The 23,074-nt window shown below is 39.3% G+C and overlaps 1 protein-coding gene across 1 annotated transcript in view; it reads left to right on the top strand.

Moving 5' to 3' along the window:
• The first annotated feature begins 13,669 nt into the window (after positions 1 to 13,669).
• LOC120020675 (PDZ domain-containing protein GIPC1-like) overlaps positions 13,670 to 23,074 on the top strand; it is a 151,861-nt gene continuing 142,456 nt past the window's right edge. The window contains exon 1 of the mRNA XM_038964376.1: positions 13,670 to 14,217. Within this exon, the coding sequence (XP_038820304.1) occupies positions 13,945 to 14,217 (273 nt within the window). The 5' untranslated portion in view covers positions 13,670 to 13,944. The remainder of the gene's footprint in view (positions 14,218 to 23,074) is intronic.

Here is a 23,074-nt window from a genome sequence, read left to right as displayed (position 1 = left end):
TAAGCATCCCAGAAGAAAAGTGCTGAAAATAGAAAATAAAAATATCCCACGTTAAAACATACGTAGCTTAAGAAACAAGGTTCATGAAGTCAATAAATTACTAGTAACAGATGACAATCATATTCTGACTATCTTTGAAACTCACTTAGATAATACCTTTAATGATACAGTGGTAGTAATACATGGTTATAACATCTACAGAAAATACAGAAATGCCAATGGTGGAGGTGTTGCTGTTTATATTCAGAACCACATTAAAGATTAGAGAGGATCTCATGTTAAATACTGTTGAAGTAATATGGCTACAGGTTCATTTGCCTTACCTAAAGCCCATTCTGGTGGGAAGCTGCTATAGACCACCAAGTGCTAACAGTCAGTATCTGGATAATATGTGTGAAATGCTTGATAATGTATGGGATATCAACAGAGAGGTATATTTTCTGGGTGATTTAAATATTGCCTGGCTTTCATCAAGATGCCCACTCAAGAATAAGCTTCAAAATGTAACCAGTGCCTCCAACCTGGTTCAGGTTATCAGTCAACCTATCAGGGTAGTTACAAACAGCACAGGAATTAAATCAACATGTATTGATCACATCTTTACTAATGCAGCAGAAATGAGCTTGAAAGCAGTATCCAGATCCATCGGATGTAGCGATCACAATATAGTAGCCATATCTAGGAAAACCAAAGTGTCACGACTTCCGCGAAGTCGGTTCCTTTCCTTGTTCGGGCGGCGTTCGGCGGTCGACGTCACCGGTCTTCTAGCCATTGCTGACCCACCTTTCATTTTACATTTGTTTTGTCTTGTTTTCCCACACACCTGGTTTACATTCCATCATTACTTGACGTGTATATAACCCTCTGTTCCCCTCCATGTCTGTGTGTGGAATTGTTTGTTGTAAAGTGTATGTGCACTCCAGACTAGTTTGCGACGGGTTATTTCAACCCTTATTTTGTTGCTCTGCTTACCGTTGGTTTTGCCTCATTAAACTTATTACCCAGTTCTCCTGCGCCTGTCTTCCCTGCAGCCCGATACGCACCTCTTACACAAAGTTCCAAAGGACTAACATTGTGTATAAGTTTTGTCGTGATTCCTATGTTGTTGATGTAAAGAATATTTGTTGGTCCGTGGTGTGAAATGAGGAGCAAACAGACACTGCACTTTACACATTTATGAAATCGCTTATTCCACTTGCTAATAAAATAATAATAATATAATAATATAATAATAATATAATAATAATAAAATAACCTCTCTAGGGGGTGTGGGACGCTACCGTCCCACCTGGCCAACATCCAGTGAAATTGCAGAGCGCCAAATTCAAAAACAGAAATACTCATTATAAAAATTCATGAAACATACAAGTGTTATACATCGGTTTAAAGAATAACTTCTTGTTAATCCAACCACCGTGTCAGATTTCAAAAAATACTTTACGGCGAAAGCAAACCATGCGATTATCTGAGAACAGCGCTCAGCAGACAAGTGGATGAGTAACAAAAGTCAGAAATAGCGATAAAATTTATTACTTACCTTTGATGATCTTCATATGGTTACACTCACAAGTCTCCCAGTTACCCAATAAATGTTTGTTTTGTTCAATCAAGTCCCTCTTTATATCCAAAAACCTCCGTTTTGTTAGTGCGTTTTGTTCAGTAATCCACTGTCTCAAACAACATCCGGTGAAATTGCAGAGCGTGAAACTCAACAAAACAGAAATTCTCATAATAAACATACATAAAAGATACAAATGTTATACACCAGTTTAAAGATAAACTTCTTGTTAATCCAACCACTGTGTCAGATTTCAAAAAGGCTTTATGGCGAAAGCAAACCATGCGATTATCTGAGAACAGAGCCCAGCAGACAAATCATTACAAAGAGTTAGCAGCCAAGAAGAGGAGTAACAAAAATCAGAAATAGCGATAAAATGTATCACTTACCTTTGATGATCTTCATATGGTAGCACTCCCAAGACTCCATGTTACACAATAAATGTTTGTTTTGTTCGATAATGTCCCTCTTTATATCCAAAAACCTCCGTTTTGTTTGTGTGTTTTGTTCAGTAAATCATTGGAACAAAGCGCGGTCACAGCATGCAGACGAAATATCAAAAAAGTACCATAAAAGTTCGTAGAAACATGTCAAACGATGTTTATAATCAATCCTCAGGTTGTTTTTGTCATAAATAAATCGATCATATTTCAACCGGACAATATCTTCGTCAATAGAAAAGGAGAAACAAGAAAGGCTCCCGGCTGGACTCATGTCTGGAAATGTTCACTGTCCTCTCATTGAAAGTGGTGTATCTCCCTCATTTTTCAGAGTAAAAGCCTGAAACAATGCCTAAAGACTGGCCACATGTAGTGGGATCGTGAACTGCATCATAAGTCTTTGTTTTTGGCTTTCGATGGAAAAACAGGCATTTCAAAATAAAGGCACTTCTTGGATGGATTTTCCTCAGGTTTTCACCTGCCATATCAGTTCTGTTATACTCACAGACATTATTTTAACAGTTTTGGAAACTTTAGAGTGTTTTCTATCCAAATCTACCAATTATATGCATATCCTAGCTTCTGGGCCTGAGTAGCAGGCAGTTTACTTTGGGCGCGCTTTTCATCCAAAATTCCGAATGCTGCCCCCTACCCTAGTGAGGTTTAAGAAAATTACTGTAAAAACTGGAATTGATGAGGAATTGAAAAATGGTATGGTTGTTAGGGACGAGGCAAAAGGAATGGCAAATATAGCAGGCTGCACAACCGATTGGCAAACGTCTTGCAAATTGAGAAATCATGTGACTAAACTGAATAAAAAGAAGAAGAAACTACACTATGAAATCAGAGATAAATGAAATAAAGAATGATAGTAAAAAGCCTCAATTTGTCGGTGCATGGACTCTACAAGGTGTCGAAAGTGTTCCACAGGGATGTTGGCCCATCTTGACTCCAATGCTTCCCCAAAGTTATGTCAAGCTGGCTGGATGTCCTTTGGGTGGGGGAACATTTTTGATACCTTCAAACTCAATGCCTCTTTGCTTGACATCATGTGAAAATCAAAGGAAATCAACCAAGACCTCAGAAAAAAAATTGCAGACCTCCACAAGTCTGGCTCATCCTTGGGAGAAATTTCCAAACGCCTGAAGGTACCACGTTCATCTGTACAAACAATAGTACGCAAGTATAAACACCATGGGACCACGCAGCAGTCATACCGCTCAGGAAGGAGACACGTTCTGTCTCCTAGAGATGAACGTACTTTGGTGCGAAACGTGCAAATCAATCCCAGAACAACAGCAAAGGACCTTGTGAAGATGCTGGAGGAAACAGGTACAAAAGTATCTATTTCCACAGTAAACGAGTCCAATGCCTCCAACCTGGTTCAGGTTATCAGTCAACCTATCAGGGTAGTTACAAACAGCACAGGAATTAAATCAACATGTATTGATCACATCTTTACTAATGCAGCAGAAATGAGCTTGAAAGCAGTATCCAGATCCATCGGATGTAGTGATCACAATATAGTAGCCATATCTAGGAAAACCAAAGTGTCACGACTTCCGCCGAAGTCGGTTCCTCTCCTTGTTCGGGCGGCGTTCGGCGGTCGACGTCACCGGTCTTCTAGCCATTGCTGATCCACCTTTCATTTTCCATTTGTTTTGTCTTGTTTTCCCACACACCTGGTTTACATTCCCTCATTACTTGACGTGTATATAACCCTCTGTTCCCCCCCATGTCTGTGTGTGGAATTGTTTGTTGTAAAGTGTATGTGCACTCCAGACTAGTTTGCGACAGGTTATTTTCAACCCATATTTTGTTGCTCTGGGTACCGTTGGTTTTGCCTCATTAAACTGCTCCGGTTATTACCCAGTCTTCCTGCGCCTGACTTCCCTGCAGCCCGTTACGTACCTCTTACACAAAGTTCCAAAGGACTAATATTGTGTATAAGCTACGTTTTGTAGTGATTCCTATGTTGTTGATGTAAATAATATTTGTTGGTCCGTGGTGTGTAATGAGGAGCAAACAGACACTGCACTTTACACATTTATGAAATCGCTTATTCCAGTTGCTAATAAGCACCCATTAATCTCTCTAGGGGGTGTGGGACGCTACCGTCCCACCTGGCCAACATCCAGTGAAATTGCAGAGCGCCAAATTCAAAAACAGAAATACTCATTATAAAAATTCATGAAACATACAAGTGTTATACATCAGTTTAAAGAATAACTTCTTGTTAATCCAACCACTGTGTCAGATTTCAAAAAGGCTTTACGGCGAAAGCAAACCATGCGATTATCTGAGAACAGCGCTCAGCAGACAAGTGGACGAGTAACAAAAGTCAGAAATAGCGATAAAATTAATTACTTACCTTTGATGATCTTCATATGGTTACACTCACAAGTCTCCCAGTTACCCAATAAATGTTTGTTTTGTTCGATCAAGTCCCTCTTTATATCCAAAAACCTCCGTTTTGTTAGTGCGTTTTGTTCAGTAATCCACTGTCTCAAACAACATCCGGTGAAATTGCAGAGCGTGAAACTCAACAAAACAGAAATTCTCATAATAAACATACATAAAAGATACAAATGTTATACACCAGTTTAAAGATAAACTTCTTGTTAATCCAACCACTGTGTCAGATTTCAAAAAGGCTTTACGGCGAAAGCAAACCATGCGATTATCTGAGAACAGAGCCCAGCAGACAAATCATTACAAAGAGTTAGCAGCCAAGAAGAGGAGTAACAAAAGTCAGAAATAGTGATAAAATGTATCACTTACCTTTGATGATCTTCATATGGTAGCACTCCCAAGACTCCATGTTACACAATAAATGTTTGTTTTGTTCGATAATGTCCCTCTTTATATCCAAAAACCTCCGTTTTGTTTGTGTGTTTTGTTCAGTAAATCATTAGAACAAAGCGCGGTCACAGCATGCAGACGAAATATCAAAAAAGTACCATAAAAGTTCGTAGAAACATGTCAAACGATGTTTATAATCAATCCTCAGGTTGTTTTTGTCATAAATAAATCGATCATATTTCAACCGGACAATATCTTCGTCAATAGAAAAGGAGAAACAAGAAAGGCTCCCGGCTGGACTCATGTCTGGAAATGTTCACTGTCCTCTCATTGAAAGTGGTGTATCTCCCTCATTTTTCAGAGTAAAAGCCTGAAACAATGCCTAAAGACTGGCCACATGTAGTGGGATCGTGAACTGCATCATAAGTCTTTGTTTTTGGCTTTCGATGGAAAAACAGGCATTTCAAAATAAAGGCACTTCTTGGATGGATTTTCCTCAGGTTTTCACCTGCCATATCAGTTCTGTTATACTCACAGACATTATTTTAACAGTTTTGGAAACTTTAGAGTGTTTTCTATCCAAATCTACCAATTATATGCATATCCTAGCTTCTGGGCCTGAGTAGCAGGCAGTTTACTTTGGGCGCGCTTTTCATCCAAAATTCCGAATGCTGCCCCCTACCCTAGTGAGGTTTAAGAAAATTACTGTAAAAACTGGAATTGATGAGGAATTGAAAAATGGTATGGTTGTTAGGGACGAGGCAAAAGGAATGGCAAATATAGCAGGCTGCACAACCGATTGGCAAACGTCTTGCAAATTGAGAAATCATGTGACTAAACTGAATAAAAAGAAGAAGAAACTACACTATGAAATCAGAGATAAATGAAATAAAGAATGATAGTAAAAAGCCTCAATTTGTCGGTGCATGGACTCTACAAGGTGTCGAAAGTGTTCCACAGGGATGTTGGCCCATCTTGACTCCAATGCTTCCCCAAAGTTATGTCAAGCTGGCTGGATGTCCTTTGGGTGGGGGAACATTTTTGATACCTTCAAACTCAATGCCTCTTTGCTTGACATCATGTGAAAATCAAAGGAAATCAACCAAGACCCCAGAAAAAAAATTGCAGACCTCCACAAGTCTGGCTCATCCTTGGGAGAAATTTCCAAACGCCTGAAGGTACCACGTTCATCTGTACAAACAATAGTACGCAAGTATAAACACCATGGGACCACGCAGCAGTCATACCGCTCAGGAAGGAGACACGTTCTGTCTCCTAGAGATGAACGTACTTTGGTGCGAAACGTGCAAATCAATCCCAGAACAACAGCAAAGGACCTTGTGAAGATGCTGGAGGAAACAGGTACAAAAGTATCTATATCCACAGTAAAACGAGTCCTATATCGACATAACCTGAAAGGCCGCTCAGCAAGGAAGAAGCCACTGCTCCAAAACCGCCATAAAAAAGACAGACTACGGTTTGAAACTGCACATGGGGAGAAATGTCCTCTGGTCTGATGAAACAAAAATAGAACTGTTTGGCCATAATGACCATCGTTATGTTTGGAGGAAACAGGGGGAGGCTTGCAAGCCGAAGAACACCATCCCAACCGTGAAGCACGGGGGTGGCAGCATCATGTTGTGGGGGTGCTTTGCTGCAGGAGGGACTGGTGCACTTCACAAAATAGATGGCATCATGAGGCAGGAAAATTATGTGGATATATTGAAGCAACATCTCAAGACATCAGTCAGGAAGTTAAAGCTTGGTCGCAAATGGGTCTTCCAAATGGAGAATGACCCCAAGCATACTTCCAAAGTTGTGGCAAAATGGCTTAAGGACAACAAAGTCAAGGTATTGGAGTGGCCATCACAAAGCCCTGACCTCAATCCTATAGAACATTTGTGGGCAGAACTGAAAAAGCGTGTGCGAGCAAGGAGGCCTACAAACCTGACTCAGTTACACCAGCTCTGTCAGGAGGAATGGGCCAAAATTCACCCAATTTATTGTGGGAAGCTTGTGGAAGGCTACCCGAAGCGTTTGACCCAAGTTAAACAATTTAAAGGCAATGCTACCAAATATAATTGAGTGTATGTAAACTTCTGACCCACTGGGAATGTGATGAAAGAAATAAAAGCTGAAATAAATCATTCTCTACTATTATTCTGACATTTCACATTCTTAAAATAAAGTGGTGATCCTAACTGACCTAAGACAGGGAATTTTTGCTAGGATTAAATGTCAGGAATTGTGAAAAACTGAGTTTAAATGTATTTGGCTGAGGTGTATGTAAACTTCCGACTTCAACTGTACACAATCCATGTCTCAATTATTTCAAGGCTTAAAAATCATTCTTTAACCTGTCTCCTCCCCCCTCATCTAAACTGATTAAAGTGGATTTAACAAGATATCAATAAGGGATCTTAGCTTTCACCTGGTCAGTCTGTGGCATGGAAAGAGCAGGTGTTCTTCATTTTTGTACACTCAGTGTATGTCGCCAGTATATTATTCAAAATGGCAAAAAATATATATTTTTTTTTAATTTAGAAAATGTTCTATATCTTTCTTTCACTTAAAAATGTGGTGTAGGTTGTGTATATTTGTGTAGGGTGTGTATATTTGTGTAGGTTGTGTATATTTGTGTAGGTTGTGTATATTTGTGTAGATTGTGTAGATTGTGTAGATTGTGTAGATTTGTGTAGATTGTGTATTTTTGTGTAGATTGTGTAGGTTGTGTATATTTGTGTAGATTGTGTAGGTTGTGTATATTTGTGTAGGTTGTGTATATTTGTGTATATTTGTGTATATTTGTGTATATTTGTGTAGGTTGTGTATATTTGTGTATATTTGTGTAGGTTGTGTATATTTGTGTATATTTGTGTAGGTTGTGTATATTTGTGTAGGTTGTGTATATTTGTGTAGATTGTGTATATTTGTGTAGGTTGTGTATATTTGTGTAGGTTGTGTATATTTGTGTAGGGTATGTATATTTGTGTAGTTTGTGTATATTTGTGTAGATTGTGTAGATTTGTGTAGGTTGTGTATTTTTGTGTAGATTGTGTATTTTTGTGTAGATTGTGTAGATGTGTGTAGGTTGTGTATATTTGTGTAGGTTGTGTATATTTGTGTAGGTTGTGTATATTTGTGTATATTTGTGTAGATTGTGTATATTTGTGTAGGTTGTGTATATTTGTGTATATTTGTGTATATTTGTGTAGGGTCTGTATATTTGTGTAGGTTGTGTATATTTGTGTATATTTGTGTATATTTGTGTAGGTTGTGTATATTTGTGTATATTTGTGTAGGTTGTGTATATTTGTGTAGGTTGTGTATATTTGTGTATATTTGTGTAGGTTGTGTATATTTGTGTAGGTTGTGTAGGTTGTGTATATTTGTGTAGATTGTGTATATTTGTGTAGATTGTGTATATTTGTGTAGAGTATGTATATTTGTGTAGTTTGTGTATATTTGTGTAGATTGTGTAAATTTGTGTAGATTGTGTAGATTGTGTATATTTGTGTAGGTTGTGTAGATTGTGTATTTGTGTAGGGTGTGTATATTTGTGTAGGGTGTGTATATTTGTGTAGGGTGTGTATATTTGTGTAGGTTGTGTATATTTGTGTAGGTTGTGTAGATTGTGTATATTTGTGTAGATTGTGTATATTTGTGTAGATTGTGTAGATTGTGTATATTTGTGTAGATTGTGTATATTTGTGTAGATTGTGTATATTTGTGTAGATTGTGTATATTTGTGTAGGGTATGTATATTTGTGTAGATTGTGTAAATTTGTGTAGATTGTGTAGATTGTGTAGATTGTGTATTTGTGTAGGGTGTGTATATTTGTGTAGGTTGTGTATATTTGTGTAGGGTGTGTATATTTGTGTAGGTTGTGTATATTTGTGTAGATTGTGTAGATTGTGTAGGTTGTGTAGATTGTGTATATTTGTGTAGATTGTGTATATTTGTGTAGATTGTGTAGATTGTGTATATTTGTGTAGATTGTGTATATTTGTGTAGATTGTGTATATTTGTGTAGGGTATGTATATTTGTGTAGATTGTGTAAATGTGTAGATTGTGTAGATTGTGTAGATTGTGTAGATTGTGTATTTGTGTAGGGTGTGTATATTTGTGTAGGTTGTGTATATTTGTGTAGGGTGTGTATATTTGTGTAGGTTGTGTATATTTGTGTATATTTGTGTAGATTGTGTAGATTGTGTATATTTGTGTAGGTTGTGTAGATTGTGTAGATTGTGTATATTTGTGTAGATTGTGTATATTTGTGTAGGGTGTGTATATTTGTGTCGGTTGTGTATATTTGTGTCGGTTGTGTATATTTGTGTAGGGTGTGTAGGTTGTGTATATTTGTGTAGGGTGTGTATATTTGTGTAGGGTGTGTATATTTGTGTAGGGTGTGTATATTTGTGTAGGTTGTGTATATTTGTGTATATTTGTGTAGATTGTGTAGATTGTGTATATTTGTGTAGGTTGTGTAGATTGTGTAGATTGTGTATATTTGTGTAGATTGTGTATATTTGTGTAGGGTGTGTATATTTGTGTCGGTTGTGTATATTTGTGTCGGTTGTGTATATTTGTGTAGGGTGTGTAGGTTGTGTATATTTGTGTAGGGTGTGTATATTTGTGTAGGTTGTGTATATTTGTGTAGATTGTGTAGATTGTGTATATTTGTGTAGGTTGTGTAGATTTGTGTAGATTGTAGATTGTATAGATTGTGTAGATTGTGTAGGTTGTGTATATTTGTGTAGATTGTGTATATTTGTGTAGATTGTGTATATTTGTGTATATTTGTGTAGATTGTGTATATTTGTGTAGATTGTGTATATTGTGTAGGTTGTGTATATTTGTGTAGATTTGTGTATATTTGTGTATATTGTGTATATTTGTGTATATTTGTGTAGATTTGTGTATATTTGTGTATATTTGTGTAGATTGTGTATATTTGTGTAGATTGTGTGTAGATTGTGTATATGTGTAGATTGTGTATATGTGTAGATTGTGTATATTTGTGTATATTTGTGTATATTTGTGTAGATTGTGTATATTTGTGTAGATTGTGTATATTTGTGTAGATTGTGTAGATTTGTGTAGATTGTGTAGATTTGTGTATATTTGTGTAGATTGTGTATTTTTGTGTAGATTGTGTATATTTGTGTAGATTGTGTAGGTTGTGTAGATTTGTGTAGGTTGTGTATATTTGTGTATATTTGTGTAGATTGTGTATATTTGTGTAGATTGTGTATATTTGTGTAGATTGTGTAGATTGTGTATATTTGTGTATATTTGTGTAGATTGTGTATATTTGTGTAGATTGTGTATTTTTGTGTAGATTGTGTATATTTGTGTAGATTGTGTATATTTGTGTAGATTGTGTAGGTTGGTGTAGGTTGTGTATATTTGTGTAGATTGTGTAGATTTGTGTAGGTTGTGTATATTTGTGTATATTTGTGTAGGTTGTGTATATTTGTGTAGATTGTGTATATTTGTGTAGGTTGTGTATATTTGTGTAGGTTGTGTATATTTGTGTAGGTTGTGTATATTTGTGTAGATTGTGTATATTTGTGTAGGGTATGTATATTTGTGTAGATTGTGTAAATTTGTGTAGATTGTGTAGATTGTGTAGATTGTGTATTTGTGTAGGGTGTGTATATTTGTGTAGGTTGTGTATATTTGTGTAGGGTGTGTATATTTGTGTAGGTTGTGTATATTTGTGTATATTTGTGTAGATTGTGTAGATTGTGTATATTTGTGTAGGTTGTGTAGATTGTGTAGATTGTGTATATTTGTGTAGATTGTGTATATTTGTGTAGGGTGTGTATATTTGTGTCGGTTGTGTATATTTGTGTCGGTTGTGTATATTTGTGTAGGGTGTGTAGGTTGTGTATATTTGTGTAGGGTGTGTATATTTGTGTAGGGTGTGTATATTTGTGTAGGGTGTGTATATTTGTGTAGGTTGTGTATATTTGTGTATATTTGTGTAGATTGTGTAGATTGTGTATATTTGTGTAGGTTGTGTAGATTGTGTAGATTGTGTATATTTGTGTAGATTGTGTATATTTGTGTAGGGTGTGTATATTTGTGTCGGTTGTGTATATTTGTGTCGGTTGTGTATATTTGTGTAGGGTGTGTAGGTTGTGTATATTTGTGTAGGGTGTGTATATTTGTGTAGGTTGTGTATATTTGTGTAGATTGTGTAGATTGTGTATATTTGTGTAGGTTGTGTAGATTTGTGTAGATTGTAGATTGTATAGATTGTGTAGATTGTGTAGGTTGTGTATATTTGTGTAGATTGTGTATATTTGTGTAGATTGTGTATATTTGTGTATATTTGTGTAGATTGTGTATATTTGTGTAGATTGTGTATATTGTGTAGGTTGTGTATATTTGTGTAGATTTGTGTATATTTGTGTATATTTGTGTATATTTGTGTAGATTTGTGTAGATTTGTGTATATTTGTGTATATTTGTGTAGATTGTGTATATTTGTGTAGATTGTGTATATTTGTGTAGATTGTGTGTAGATTGTGTATATGTGTAGATTGTGTATATGTGTAGATTGTGTATATTTGTGTATATTTGTGTATATTTGTGTAGATTGTGTATATTTGTGTAGATTGTGTATATTTGTGTAGATTGTGTAGATTTGTGTAGATTGTGTAGATTTGTGTATATTTGTGTAGATTGTGTATTTTTGTGTAGATTGTGTATATTTGTGTAGATTGTGTATATTTGTGTAGATTTGTGTAGATTTGTGTAGGTTGTGTATATTTGTGTATATTTGTGTAGATTGTGTATATTTGTGTAGATTGTGTATATTTGTGTAGATTGTGTAGATTGTGTATATTTGTGTATATTTGTGTAGATTGTGTATATTTGTGTAGATTGTGTATTTTTGTGTAGATTGTGTATATTTGTGTAGATTGTGTATATTTGTGTAGATTGTGTAGGTTGTGTAGATTTGTGTAGGTTGTGTATATTTGTGTAGATTGTGTAGATTTGTGTAGGTTGTGTATATTTGTGTATATTTGTGTAGGTTGTGTATATTTGTGTAGATTGTGTAGATTTGTGTAGGTTGTGTATATTTGTGTAGGTTGTGTATATTTGTGTAGGTTGTGTATATTTGTGTATATTTGTGTAGGTTGTGTATATTTGTGTAGGTTGTGTATATTTGTGTAGATTGTGTATATTTGTGTAGACCTGCACAACGGTCAGGAGGAATTTTGAACCATTCCTCTTTACAAAACTGTTTCAGTTCAGTAATATATTCTTGGGATGTCTGGTGTGAACTGCTCTCTCAAGGTCATGCCACAGCATCTCAATCGGGTTGAAGGTCATGGCTCTGACTGGACCACTCCAAATTAAATGGCTTTGACTGTGTTCGTCTGTTGCTGTGACTAAGATGAAGATCAGATCCATTGTTATGACTAATTTATGCAGAAATCCAGGTAATTCCAAAAGGGTTCACAAACTTTTTCTTGACACTGTAGTTTAAATTTGTGTTGCTATTCTTGTCTATTAGTGTTCTGTATTTTGTCATGTTCTATGTTTTGTGTTCTTTATTTGTTGTCTTCTTTAGTCATGTTTTGTGTTCTGTAGTCATGTGTTGTGTTCTATGTTTTGTGTTCTTTAGTCATGTGTTTTGTTCTATGTTTTGTGTTCTGTAGTCATGTGTTTTGTTCTATGTTCTGTGTTCTGTAGTCATGTGTTTTGTTCTATGTTCTGTGTTCTGTAGTCATGTGTTTTGTTCTATGTTCTGTGTTCTGTAGTCATGTGTTTTGTTCTATGTTCTATGTTTTGTGTTCTTTAGTCATGTGTTCTTTAGTCATGTTTTGTGTTCTTTAGTCATGTGTTTTGTTCTATGTTTTGTGTTCTTTAGTCATGTGTTCTTTAGTCATGTTTTGTGTTCTTTAGTCATGTGTTCTTTAGTCATGTGTTCTTTAGTCATGTGTTCTTTAGTCATGTTTTGTGTTCTTTAGTCATGTGTTTTGTTCTATGTTTTGTGTTCTTTAGTCATGTGTAGTGTTCTATGTTTTGTGTTCTATGTTTTGTGTTCTTTAGTCATGTGTTCTTTAGTCATGTGTTTTGTTCTATGTTTTGTGTTCTATGTTTTGTGTTCTTTAGTCATGTGTTGTGTTCTATGTTTTGTGTGGACCATAACAACTAATGGGGATCTGAATAAAATCATAAAATGCCAATCTGATGCATGTGGGGATAAATGTAGGGCCTAAATTTAAATCAGGCCATTTGCCTACTTGACTCATAGGTTTTTGTAAATCCCTCTATGTTTTTACATGGTACTTACATAGGCAGGTACAGTGTTATTCATCTAGTGTAACTTCAAGGATCTGCAAATACACTCTGTTTGAGGAAAAACAATAGGATACTTTTCAGGTGAGGGGAGCTTTACATTATAGATGCTGGGCAGAATGGCTGCAGCAGAAATAAAGATACATTTTTAAAAAACTATTATGCTAAATAGTTATTATCTGGCTAGTAAATGGGGGGCTCAAGGGGAGAAAACGGTCCAATGTGTTTCAAATGCCAAAGCAGATATCTGGTCCCAGTCCATGGTCCAAGTCTAGCCCCTTTATAGGCCTAAATAAATAAACTCCATATGAAGGAGAGAAAAAAACTGTATTAACAATTTTAAGTACTCTACTTTATAACAAAATGTGTACATGTATGTTCTTGAAACATATGTTGTTTTGATTGAAGACTCAGATGGTCACCTGAGTCAGCAGGACGACAGGTATAACGGGCCTCCCTGTACGGCGCCTGTCTCCAATGCCCCCACTGCGCCTGCGTTCCCAGCATATTGAAACAGAGTCGCAGTTCTCTGAGAGAGATACAGTGAGAGAGATACAACGAGGAAAACATCCCACGTTCGCCACCTACCTGTTGAATATCACCGCACGTTTAATTTGCAACTTTGGGGTTGGGTTGACGAGTCACTCACTGTCGAAGAACAAAGTCGAACCTGGAAAAAGGAGAGTCAGTCGAGTTTTTGTCGAGGTAAATGCGGAAGGAAGGAGGATTTGTGAAAGAGGTAGCCATTCCAATGTTCTAGCCGGACAGACAGACCACCGGATTTATCAACCGATCAAACAGATTTATTGACGCCAAAAACACAATGCCTTTAGGACTGAGACGAAAGAAGAACAAGTCGAGAGAGAGCTCGAACCTGGTGGAGAATGAGGAGGTCGGGGGACACGCAGCTGGGAGCTCCGTGAAGTCGACGGTAAACGGAGCGGGGCTCCCACCACCACCTGCTAACCTGCGGCCCAAACTAGTGTTCCACACTCAGCTAGCCCACGGCAGCCCCACGGGAAGGATCGAGGGATTTACTAACGTCAAAGAACTCTACGGAAAAATAGCCGATACGTTCAATTTAAGTCCACCAGAGGTATGTTTTTACAACTTTTGTAGTTCTAGACAGATTTTTTTTTAAACGAGGTTTTCTTAATGCCAAAGCTGGCAAAGTTTTTGCGCAAGGTGCGCCCTGACCGTGCAGCCTACCTACGCACAAGGAGGCTGCATTTGACGTTCGCTAGACTTGAGGATAAGCAGTACCTGGTGGAAGTGAGTCAGAGCCAAGCCTTATTTATCCTAGACTACATAAGACCTCACATGATTTGACAGCTATTCCATTTAACTGTAGTTTCTGTGGCAATTTGGTGAGACTATTGTCCCTCTTCAGTATAGGGAATAATAATTACATCAAAATAAATATAATAAATTATTATTTTAATAAATGGGGCTGAATGGGCATCTAACTGTGTTTTACATGGTCAATGAAGACTACGGAAAAAGTTTGAGAACTGTACAGGTTTTTGGATCATAGAAAATCCTTCTTGATTCTCTTTGGAGATAATTGGACTTAGTTTTACGTGGTTAAATAACATCCTCTTTGAAGAGAACGAAGGCCTCGACTCAGACAGACAGACTTTAGTGCAAAAAGGTGTATTTCTCTACGGTGAGGGAGAAAAAACAACGACCACGGCTCCGTAAACATGTTCACAGCCCGTTCTGTCTGCCCTCATCCCTGAGGCTGCCAGGCTAGGCTACCGAGGCCATGCATCCAAAATTGTACCCTATTTCCTATGGGCCCTATTCCCTATAGGCCCTGTGGCCAAAGGTAGTGCACTAAAAGAGGATAGGGTGCCATTTAGGACTCAGGGACACTGTCATTGTGCTGTCTGTCTTTGTTAAAGGAGTCTGTGAGTGACATGTCTGTCTTTTGTCTTTCTGAGCTGGACCTGATAGGTTGGCCGACCAGCCCGCCTCTGCTATCACACAGGGACACATTTGAGCTGGAGCCATCGTTTTACACACACACACACACACACACACACACACACACACACACACACACACACACACACACACACACACACACACACACACACACACACACACACACACACACACACACACACACCACCAGCGTAGATGATCCCATAGTGACAGACAAAGAGAGATTCTCGGGAACCAGACAAACCAGACCGATGGACAAACAAAAAAACACCATAAAGTTAACAAACATAATGTTGTCTTTTATATCTGACCTGAACAGAAACTCAACCAATTTCACAATGCGGCTGTTGCATCACTTCTGCCAGACATTGCTATGCATAATAATTTCTCTCTTAAACGTGTCCCGACTTTGCCTGACGACTCAAAGGGAATTCTTCCTCTGAATCTGTCGTTCGCTGTATACTTGGAAGTCGTTTGTGGTGACATCAAAATGAGGGCTGTTGTACAAAACAAAAGTCATCAGCGATTGGATTATCTCTAACCAATTAGAATATCAAAGCCAATTACACGTTTTCAAAACACAGCTTTACACACCTGGCACAACTCATCGGTTTCTGCGACCCAATCAGAAGGTCTAGAATGGATTTCCATTCTAGAATCCCCGGGGAGGTACTCCGATCCAGACTCATTGTAGAGGAGAAACTAACGTCCGTGGGGCGTGGCGTAGCGTTTGGCCGGAACAAGGAGTAACCAGGCATGTCCCGTCTGCCAGCGTGTTTGAACATGACTCCTCGTTCCTGGTTGGTGAGCATGTTGTTGAAAACATATGTTCACCACAGGGTAGGGGCTGTTGGACACCCATTTTGGACTGTGTTGGATGTTTATTTTTTTTTTAAACAGACATCATGATCTGGGGATAAGGGAGGAGCTAGATCTGTTGTATCTCCCAGAGAGAGAGGCAGGGAGGGAGGTGTTGTGGTGGTTGGAATCTCCCAAAGGAAGTCCCCTACTTCCTGCCGGGTGGGTACAGCCTAAAGACCATCCTGATAAAACCTCTCTGTCCTGAACCATGAGTCTTCAGGGAGACTAGTTAGTACTAACCACTCCCATACACACCCCTATAACTTTCTACTGTGTCAACTACTTGGTAGAAGTGTACTGTAGTATTGACCAAAATATTATTTTGGTGAGACCGGTAAGGTAAGTTGCCAGACAATAAAAAGACAGCTGTGATTTATTGTTTGGTATAGCTTAACGTCAGCGAGGGCTTTGTATAGGAAATCACTTGAAACACTCATCGTGCAAGTCAGACTTGTTGTGAACATGGTCTCCATTACGATGGCTTACCTAAAACACAAACCTTCACTCCATTTTATCACCACCAGGACGTCGGGGATTCTGTATATTACGACTCACGTCATCACCTCATTATTCTGAAGGAGACGTGGAGAAAGCAGTCCTCATCTCACTGAGCTCTGTTACGTCATGATTCTGAAGGAGATGGAGAAAGCAGTCCCCCTCATCTCTCACTGAGCTCTGTTACCTCATTATTCTGAAGGAGACGTGGAGAAAGCAGTCCTCATCTCACTGAGCTCTGTTACCTCATGATTCTGAAGGAGATGGAGAAAGCAGTCCCCCTCATCTCTCACTGAGCTCTGTTACCTCATGATTCTGAAGGAGACGTGGAGAAAGCAGTCCTCATCTCACTGAGCTCTGTTACCTCATGATTCTGAAGGAGATGGAGAAAGCAGTCCCCCTCATCTCTCACTGAGCTCTGTTACCTCATGATTCTGAAGGAGACGTGGAGAAAGCAGTCCTCATCTCACTGAGCTCTGTTACCTCATGATTCTGAAGGAGATGGAGAAAGCAGTCCCCCTCATCTCTCACTGAGCTCTGTTACCTCATGATTCTGAAGGAGACGTGGAGAAAGCAGTCCTCATCTCACTGAGCTCTGTTACCTCATGATTCTGAAGGAGATGGAGAAAGCAGTCCCCCTCATCTCTCACTGAGCTCTGTTACCTCATTATTCTGAAGGAGACGTGGAGAAAGCAGTCCTCATCTCACTGAGCTCTGTTACCTCATGATTCTGAAGGAGATGGAGAAAGCAGTCCCCCTCATCTCTCACTGAGCTCTGTTACCTCATGATTCTGAAGGAGACGTGGAGAAAGCAGTCCCCCTCATCTCTCACTGAGCTCTGTTACCTCATGATTCTGAAGGAGATGGAGAAAGCAGTCCCCCTCATCTCTCACTGAGCTCTGTTACCTCATGATTCTGAAGGAGCCGTGGAGAAAGCAGTCCCCCTCATTTCTCACTGAGCTCTGTTACCTCATGATTCTGAAGGAGATGGAGAAAGCAGTCCCCCTCATCTCTCACTGAGCTCTGTTACCTCATGATTTTTAAGGAGCCGTGGAGAAAGCAGTCCCCCTCATCTCTCACTGAGCTCTGTTACCTCATGATTCTGAAGGAGACGTGGAGAAAGCAGTCCTCATTTCTCACTGAGCTCTGTTACCTCATGATTCTGAAGGAGACGTGGAGAAAGCAGTCCCCCTCATCTCTCACTGAGCTCTGTTACGTCATGAGGATGTGGATGTTTTACAGCGTAGAAGCGAGGCTTACTCCCTGTGACTGCAGGTCAAAGTCTGCTGCAGTCGAGGTTTTTACTACAGGTGCGTTACCAGTACCACATTACAGGTGTGGCTCTCTGGCAGGCAGCGGGACCTGCAACCTGTCTGTCCACCTGCCGTCTCTATGTATCTACCTATAGTATTGGCTCACTACTAGGGTTACACCGTGCGTGGTCTCTGTGTACCCATCTACCTGTACTATTGGCTAGGGTTAGGCCGTGGTTTGTGTGTGCCTGGGCGATTATGGCCTAAAGAATCATATCTAAATTTTCTTTCAAACTTTTATGGGTGATTTCATGATATCAAATTTATAAAAATCTAAATAAGCTTTGTTGTACATTTTTAAATGTCAAATACAAACAGTCAGCTATAGTCTAATGCATTCAGGGCCTGTGAAGTTATAACTAGGCTAAATATAAACCTTCCACAACCATAAGACCCACTAATAATTACATTATTTTATCAAAATAGTTTAACCTGCGTTTGTGCAATAATCACTGATCTGGCTTTCAAATCTGTTAAAATGCCTTTTTTTTTTTTTTTTTTACAAATTTAACCATAATTTGACCATAATGCACATTCACTAATAATGACTGACTTATTCAGCGGGCATGATAGAAAATATTAACACAAACAATTTCTCGAACACAAGCCCACGTGCTAGCGATCTTAATATTTCAAGTTTAGCCAACTTGTTAGCAAATAGATCCAAGGCAAAACAGTTGAATTGTTATGAACACACCCTTCTGTCCGTCTCCAGCTGTTTTAAACAGCACGTTAGCCTGTCCACTTTGTTCACATGTTGAAATCAAGTGGCCTACCTTATTTCTCAGAGTGAGAACAAGTCTTTATGTAATTGTGTTTTATGCTTATTGCACATTTTTTATAAAACACAGTCGCTAGTAGCATGTTGAATTATATTCCTGTTTTTAGTAGTGTACTGCTCTTTGGCTTGGGCGGTATTTCATATATCGTATACTCAGGTATTTTGGAAAAATACACAGGATGGTTTTTTCAATACCGTTAACTATTTAACGTTTATTTTTATATATATATATATATATATATATATATATATATATATATATATATATATATATATATACTGCTCAAAAAAATAAAGGGAACACTTAAACAACACAATGTAACTCCAAGTCAATCACACTTCTGTGAAATCAAACTGTCCACTTAGGAAGCAACACTGATTGACAATAAATTTCACATGCTGTTGGTGCAAATGGAATAGACAAAATGTGGAAATTATAGGCAATTAGCAAGACACCCCCAATAAAGGAGTGATTCTGCAGGTGGTGACCACAGACCACTTCTCAGTTCCTATGCTTCCTGGCTGATGTTTTGGTCACTTTTGAATGCTGGCGGTGCTCTCACTCTAGTGGTAGCATGAGACGGAGTCTACAACCCACACAAGTGGCTCAGGTAGTGCAGCTCATCCAGGATGGCACATCAATGCGAGCTGTGGCAAGAAGGTTTGCTGTGTCTGTCAGCGTAGTGTCCAGAGCATGGAGGCGCTACCAGGAGACAGGCCAGTACATCAGGAGACGTGGAGGAGGCCGTAGGAGGGCAACAACCCAGCAGCAGGACCGCTACCTCCGCCTTTGTGCAAGGAGGAGCACTGCCAGAGCCCTGCAAAATGACCTCCAGCAGGCCACAAATGTGCATGTGTCTGCTCAAACGGTCAGAAACAGACTCCATGAGGGTGGTATGAGGGCCACGGCCTTTGCAGAGCAAGGGGAACCACTACTTCAAGGTCTCAGAGAAAGTGACGTCACCGATTGAAACGCTATTAGCGCGCACCACCGCTAACTAGCTAGCCATTTCACATCGGTTACACAACATTGAAGGTCCCCAAGTACACAGTGGCCTCCATCATTCTTAAATGGAAGAAGTTTGGAAACACCAAGACTCTTCCTAGAGCTGGTTGCCCGGCCAAACTGAACAATCGGGGGAGAAGGGCCTTGGTCAGGGAGGTAACCAAGAACCCTATGGTAACTCTGATAGTGCTGCAGAGCTCCTTTGTGGAGATGGGAGAACCTTCCAGAAGGACGACAATCTCTGCAGCACTCCACCAATTAGGCCTTTATGGTAGAGTGGCCAGACGGAAGCCACTCCTCAGTAAAAGGCACATGACAGCCCGCTTGGAGTTTGCCAAAAGGCACCTAAAGACTCTCTGACCATGAGAAACAAGATTCTCTGGTCTGATGAAACCAAGATTGAACACTTTGGCCTGAATGCCAAGCGTCACGTCTGGAGGAAACCTGGCACCATCCCTACGGTGAAGCATGGTGGTGGCAGCATCATGTTGTGGGGATGTTTTTCAGCGGCAGGGACTGGGAAACTAGTCAGCATTGAGGGAAAGATCCTTGATGAAAACCTGCTCCAGAGCACTCAGGACCTCAGACTGGGCCGAAGGTTCACCTTCCAACAGGACAACGACCCTAAGCACACAGCCAAGACAACGCAGGAGTGGCTTCGGGACAAGTCTCAATGTTCTAGAGTGGCCCAGCCAGAACCCGGACTTGAACCTGATCGAACATCTCTGGAGAGACCTGAAAATAGCTGTGCAGCGACGCTCCCCATCCAACCTGACAATACAGATGTGCCAAGCTTGTAGCATCATACCCAAGAAGACTCGAGGCTGTAATCCTTGCCAAAGGTGCTTCAACAAAGTACCGAGTTAAGGGTCTGAATACTTATGTAAATGTGATATTTCAGTTTTGTATGTTTTAATACATTTGGAAAAAAGTCAAACTTTTTTTTTTTGCTTTGTCATTTTATGGTGTGTTTTGTGTAGATTAAGGGGAAATGTAAAAAAAAAAAAATCCAGTTTAGAATGAGGCTGTAACGTAACAAAGTGGAAAAAGTCAAAGGGGTCTGAATACTTTCCCAATGCAGTGTATCTATCGGTACTATTAGCTAGGGTAGGGCTGGGCTCTCTGTGTACCCATCTGCTGGGCTCACCACGTCATTTTCATTCATTTGGTTACAGTTTGAATAATTCAGCTTCCTTCGACCAGGTGTCGCTTGTTGTCTCGTACTTTATTGGTACTAACTACAGTGTGTTCTCTGCCGCTGAGCGAGTGCAGATCTACTCTATGCTAGTCCATGTAAACAAGGTCTGAGTAGTGCTGAGCGAGTGCAGATCTACTCTATGCTAGTCCATGTAAACAAGGTCTGAGTAGTGCTGAGCGAGTGCAGATCTACTCTATGCTAGTCCATGTAAACAAGGTCTGAGTAGTGCTGAGCGAGTGCAGATCTACTCTATGCTAGTCCATGTAAACAAGGTCAGAGCAGTGCTGAGCGAGTGCAGATCTACTCAATGCTAGTCCATGTAAACAAGGTCTGAGTAGTGCTGATCTACTCTATGCTAGTCCATGTAAACAAGGTCAGAGTAGTGCTGAGCGAGTGCAGATCTACTCAATGCTAGTCCATGTAAACAAGGTCTGAGTAGTGCTGATCTACTCTATGCTAGTCCATGTAAACAAGGTCTGAGTAGTGCAGATCTACTCTATGCTAGTCCATGTAAACAAGGTCTGAGTAGTGCAGATCTACTCTATGCTAGTCCATGTAAACAAGGTCTGAGTAGTGCTGATCTACTCTATGCTAGTCCATGTAAACAAGGTCTGAGTAGTGCAGATCTACTCTATGCTAGTCCATGTAAACAAGGTCTGAGTAGTGCTGATCTACTCTGTGCTAGTCCATGTAAACAAGGTCTGAGTAGTGCAGATCTACTCTATGCTAGTCCATGTAAACAAGGTCTGAGTAGTGCTGAGCGAGTGCAGATCTACTCTATGCTAGTCCATGTAAACAAGGTCTGAGTAGTGCAGATCTACTCTATGCTAGTCCATGTAAACAAGGTCTGAGTAGTGCAGATCTACTCTATGCTAGTCCATGTAAACAAGGTCAGAGCAGTGCTGAGCGAGTGCAGATCTACTCAATGCTAGTCCATGTAAACAAGGTCTGAGTAGTGCTGATCTACTCTATGCTAGTCCATGTAAACAAGGTCAGAGTAGTGCTGAGCGAGTGCAGATCTACTCAATGCTAGTCCATGTAAACAAGGTCTGAGTAGTGCTGATCTACTCTATGCTAGTCCATGTAAACAAGGTCAGAGCAGTGCTGAGCGAGTGCAGATCTACTCAATGCTAGTCCATGTAAACAAGGTCTGAGTAGTGCAGATCTACTCTATGCTAGTCCATGTAAACAAGGTCTGAGTAGTGCAGATCTACTCTATGCTAGTCCATGTAAACAAGGTCTGAGTAGTGCAGATCTACTCTATGCTAGTCCATGTAAACAAGGTCTGAGTAGTGCTGATCTACTCTGTGCTAGTCCATGTAAACAAGGTCTGAGTAGTGCAGATCTACTCTATGCTAGTCCATGTAAACAAGGTCTGAGTAGTCTTTTTTTCTTTGGCTAATTTCAAGCTTTGCTGTCTGAATACTATAAATAGACTGCGCTAGAGTAGACCAATGGTAGTCTCGTGTTATTTTAAGTTTACAGCAAGCCTGACATTTCCTAATTGCTCAAAGGGATTAAAATGTTACAAACAATCCCATCTGATGGAAGCAGAGCTCTGTGTGTGTGTGTGTGTGTGTGTGTGTGTGTGTGTGTGTGTGTGGCTTTCTTGACATGGAGACATCTCAAGATAACTGGTCTAATCCAAGGCTTACTCCACTGGGAGTAATGTATTAATAATTAATTCAAACATGCTCACGTCATCACCAGACAAGAACACTGGGTTTGGAGTCACATTTTTGTGATTTTATTTGGGGGGGGGGGGGACTACATTGATTTCTTCTGGCTTATTTGTTCTGCTAGTGTTCGTTTACAATGGATTTTCTTTACCTGAAAACATTTCCGTTCCAAGTCAGGGATTACTGGAGCTTACTGTAATAATGTTGCTGTTTTTAAAGGGGTCAGAGCATTGTTGTTATTGAGAAGCAGAGCTCATTGGATTTTCTTTGTGCCCTCAATCCTATATTTTACTGACCAGCAGAATTTATTAATGGGACACTACGGTGTTATCTAGTTGATTAACTTTACATTCTTAATCAATTTGAAACGTTAAGGCATTCTCTGTTGATTTTAAATGTCGTTACTTCCCTTCTCTGGGAAAATGTCATTTTAGTAAAGAAAAACATATTGAGACCTAGTAACCTTTTCCCAGATGTGTCCTGTATAATACAATACACATTAAACACTATATATATATACAGTACCAGTCAAACGTTTGGACACACAGACTACTTCCAGGGGTTTTATTTATTTTGACTATTTTCTACATTGTAGAATAATAGTGAAGACATCACAACTATGAAATAACACATATGGAATCATGTAGTAATCAATTTTTTTTTTACTGAATCT

Source organism: Salvelinus namaycush, chromosome 25 (genome assembly GCF_016432855.1).
Source record: "Salvelinus namaycush isolate Seneca chromosome 25, SaNama_1.0, whole genome shotgun sequence".
Lineage (NCBI taxonomy): Eukaryota > Metazoa > Chordata > Actinopteri > Salmoniformes > Salmonidae > Salvelinus > Salvelinus namaycush.
This window is presented reverse-complemented; position numbering and strand designations above follow the sequence as displayed.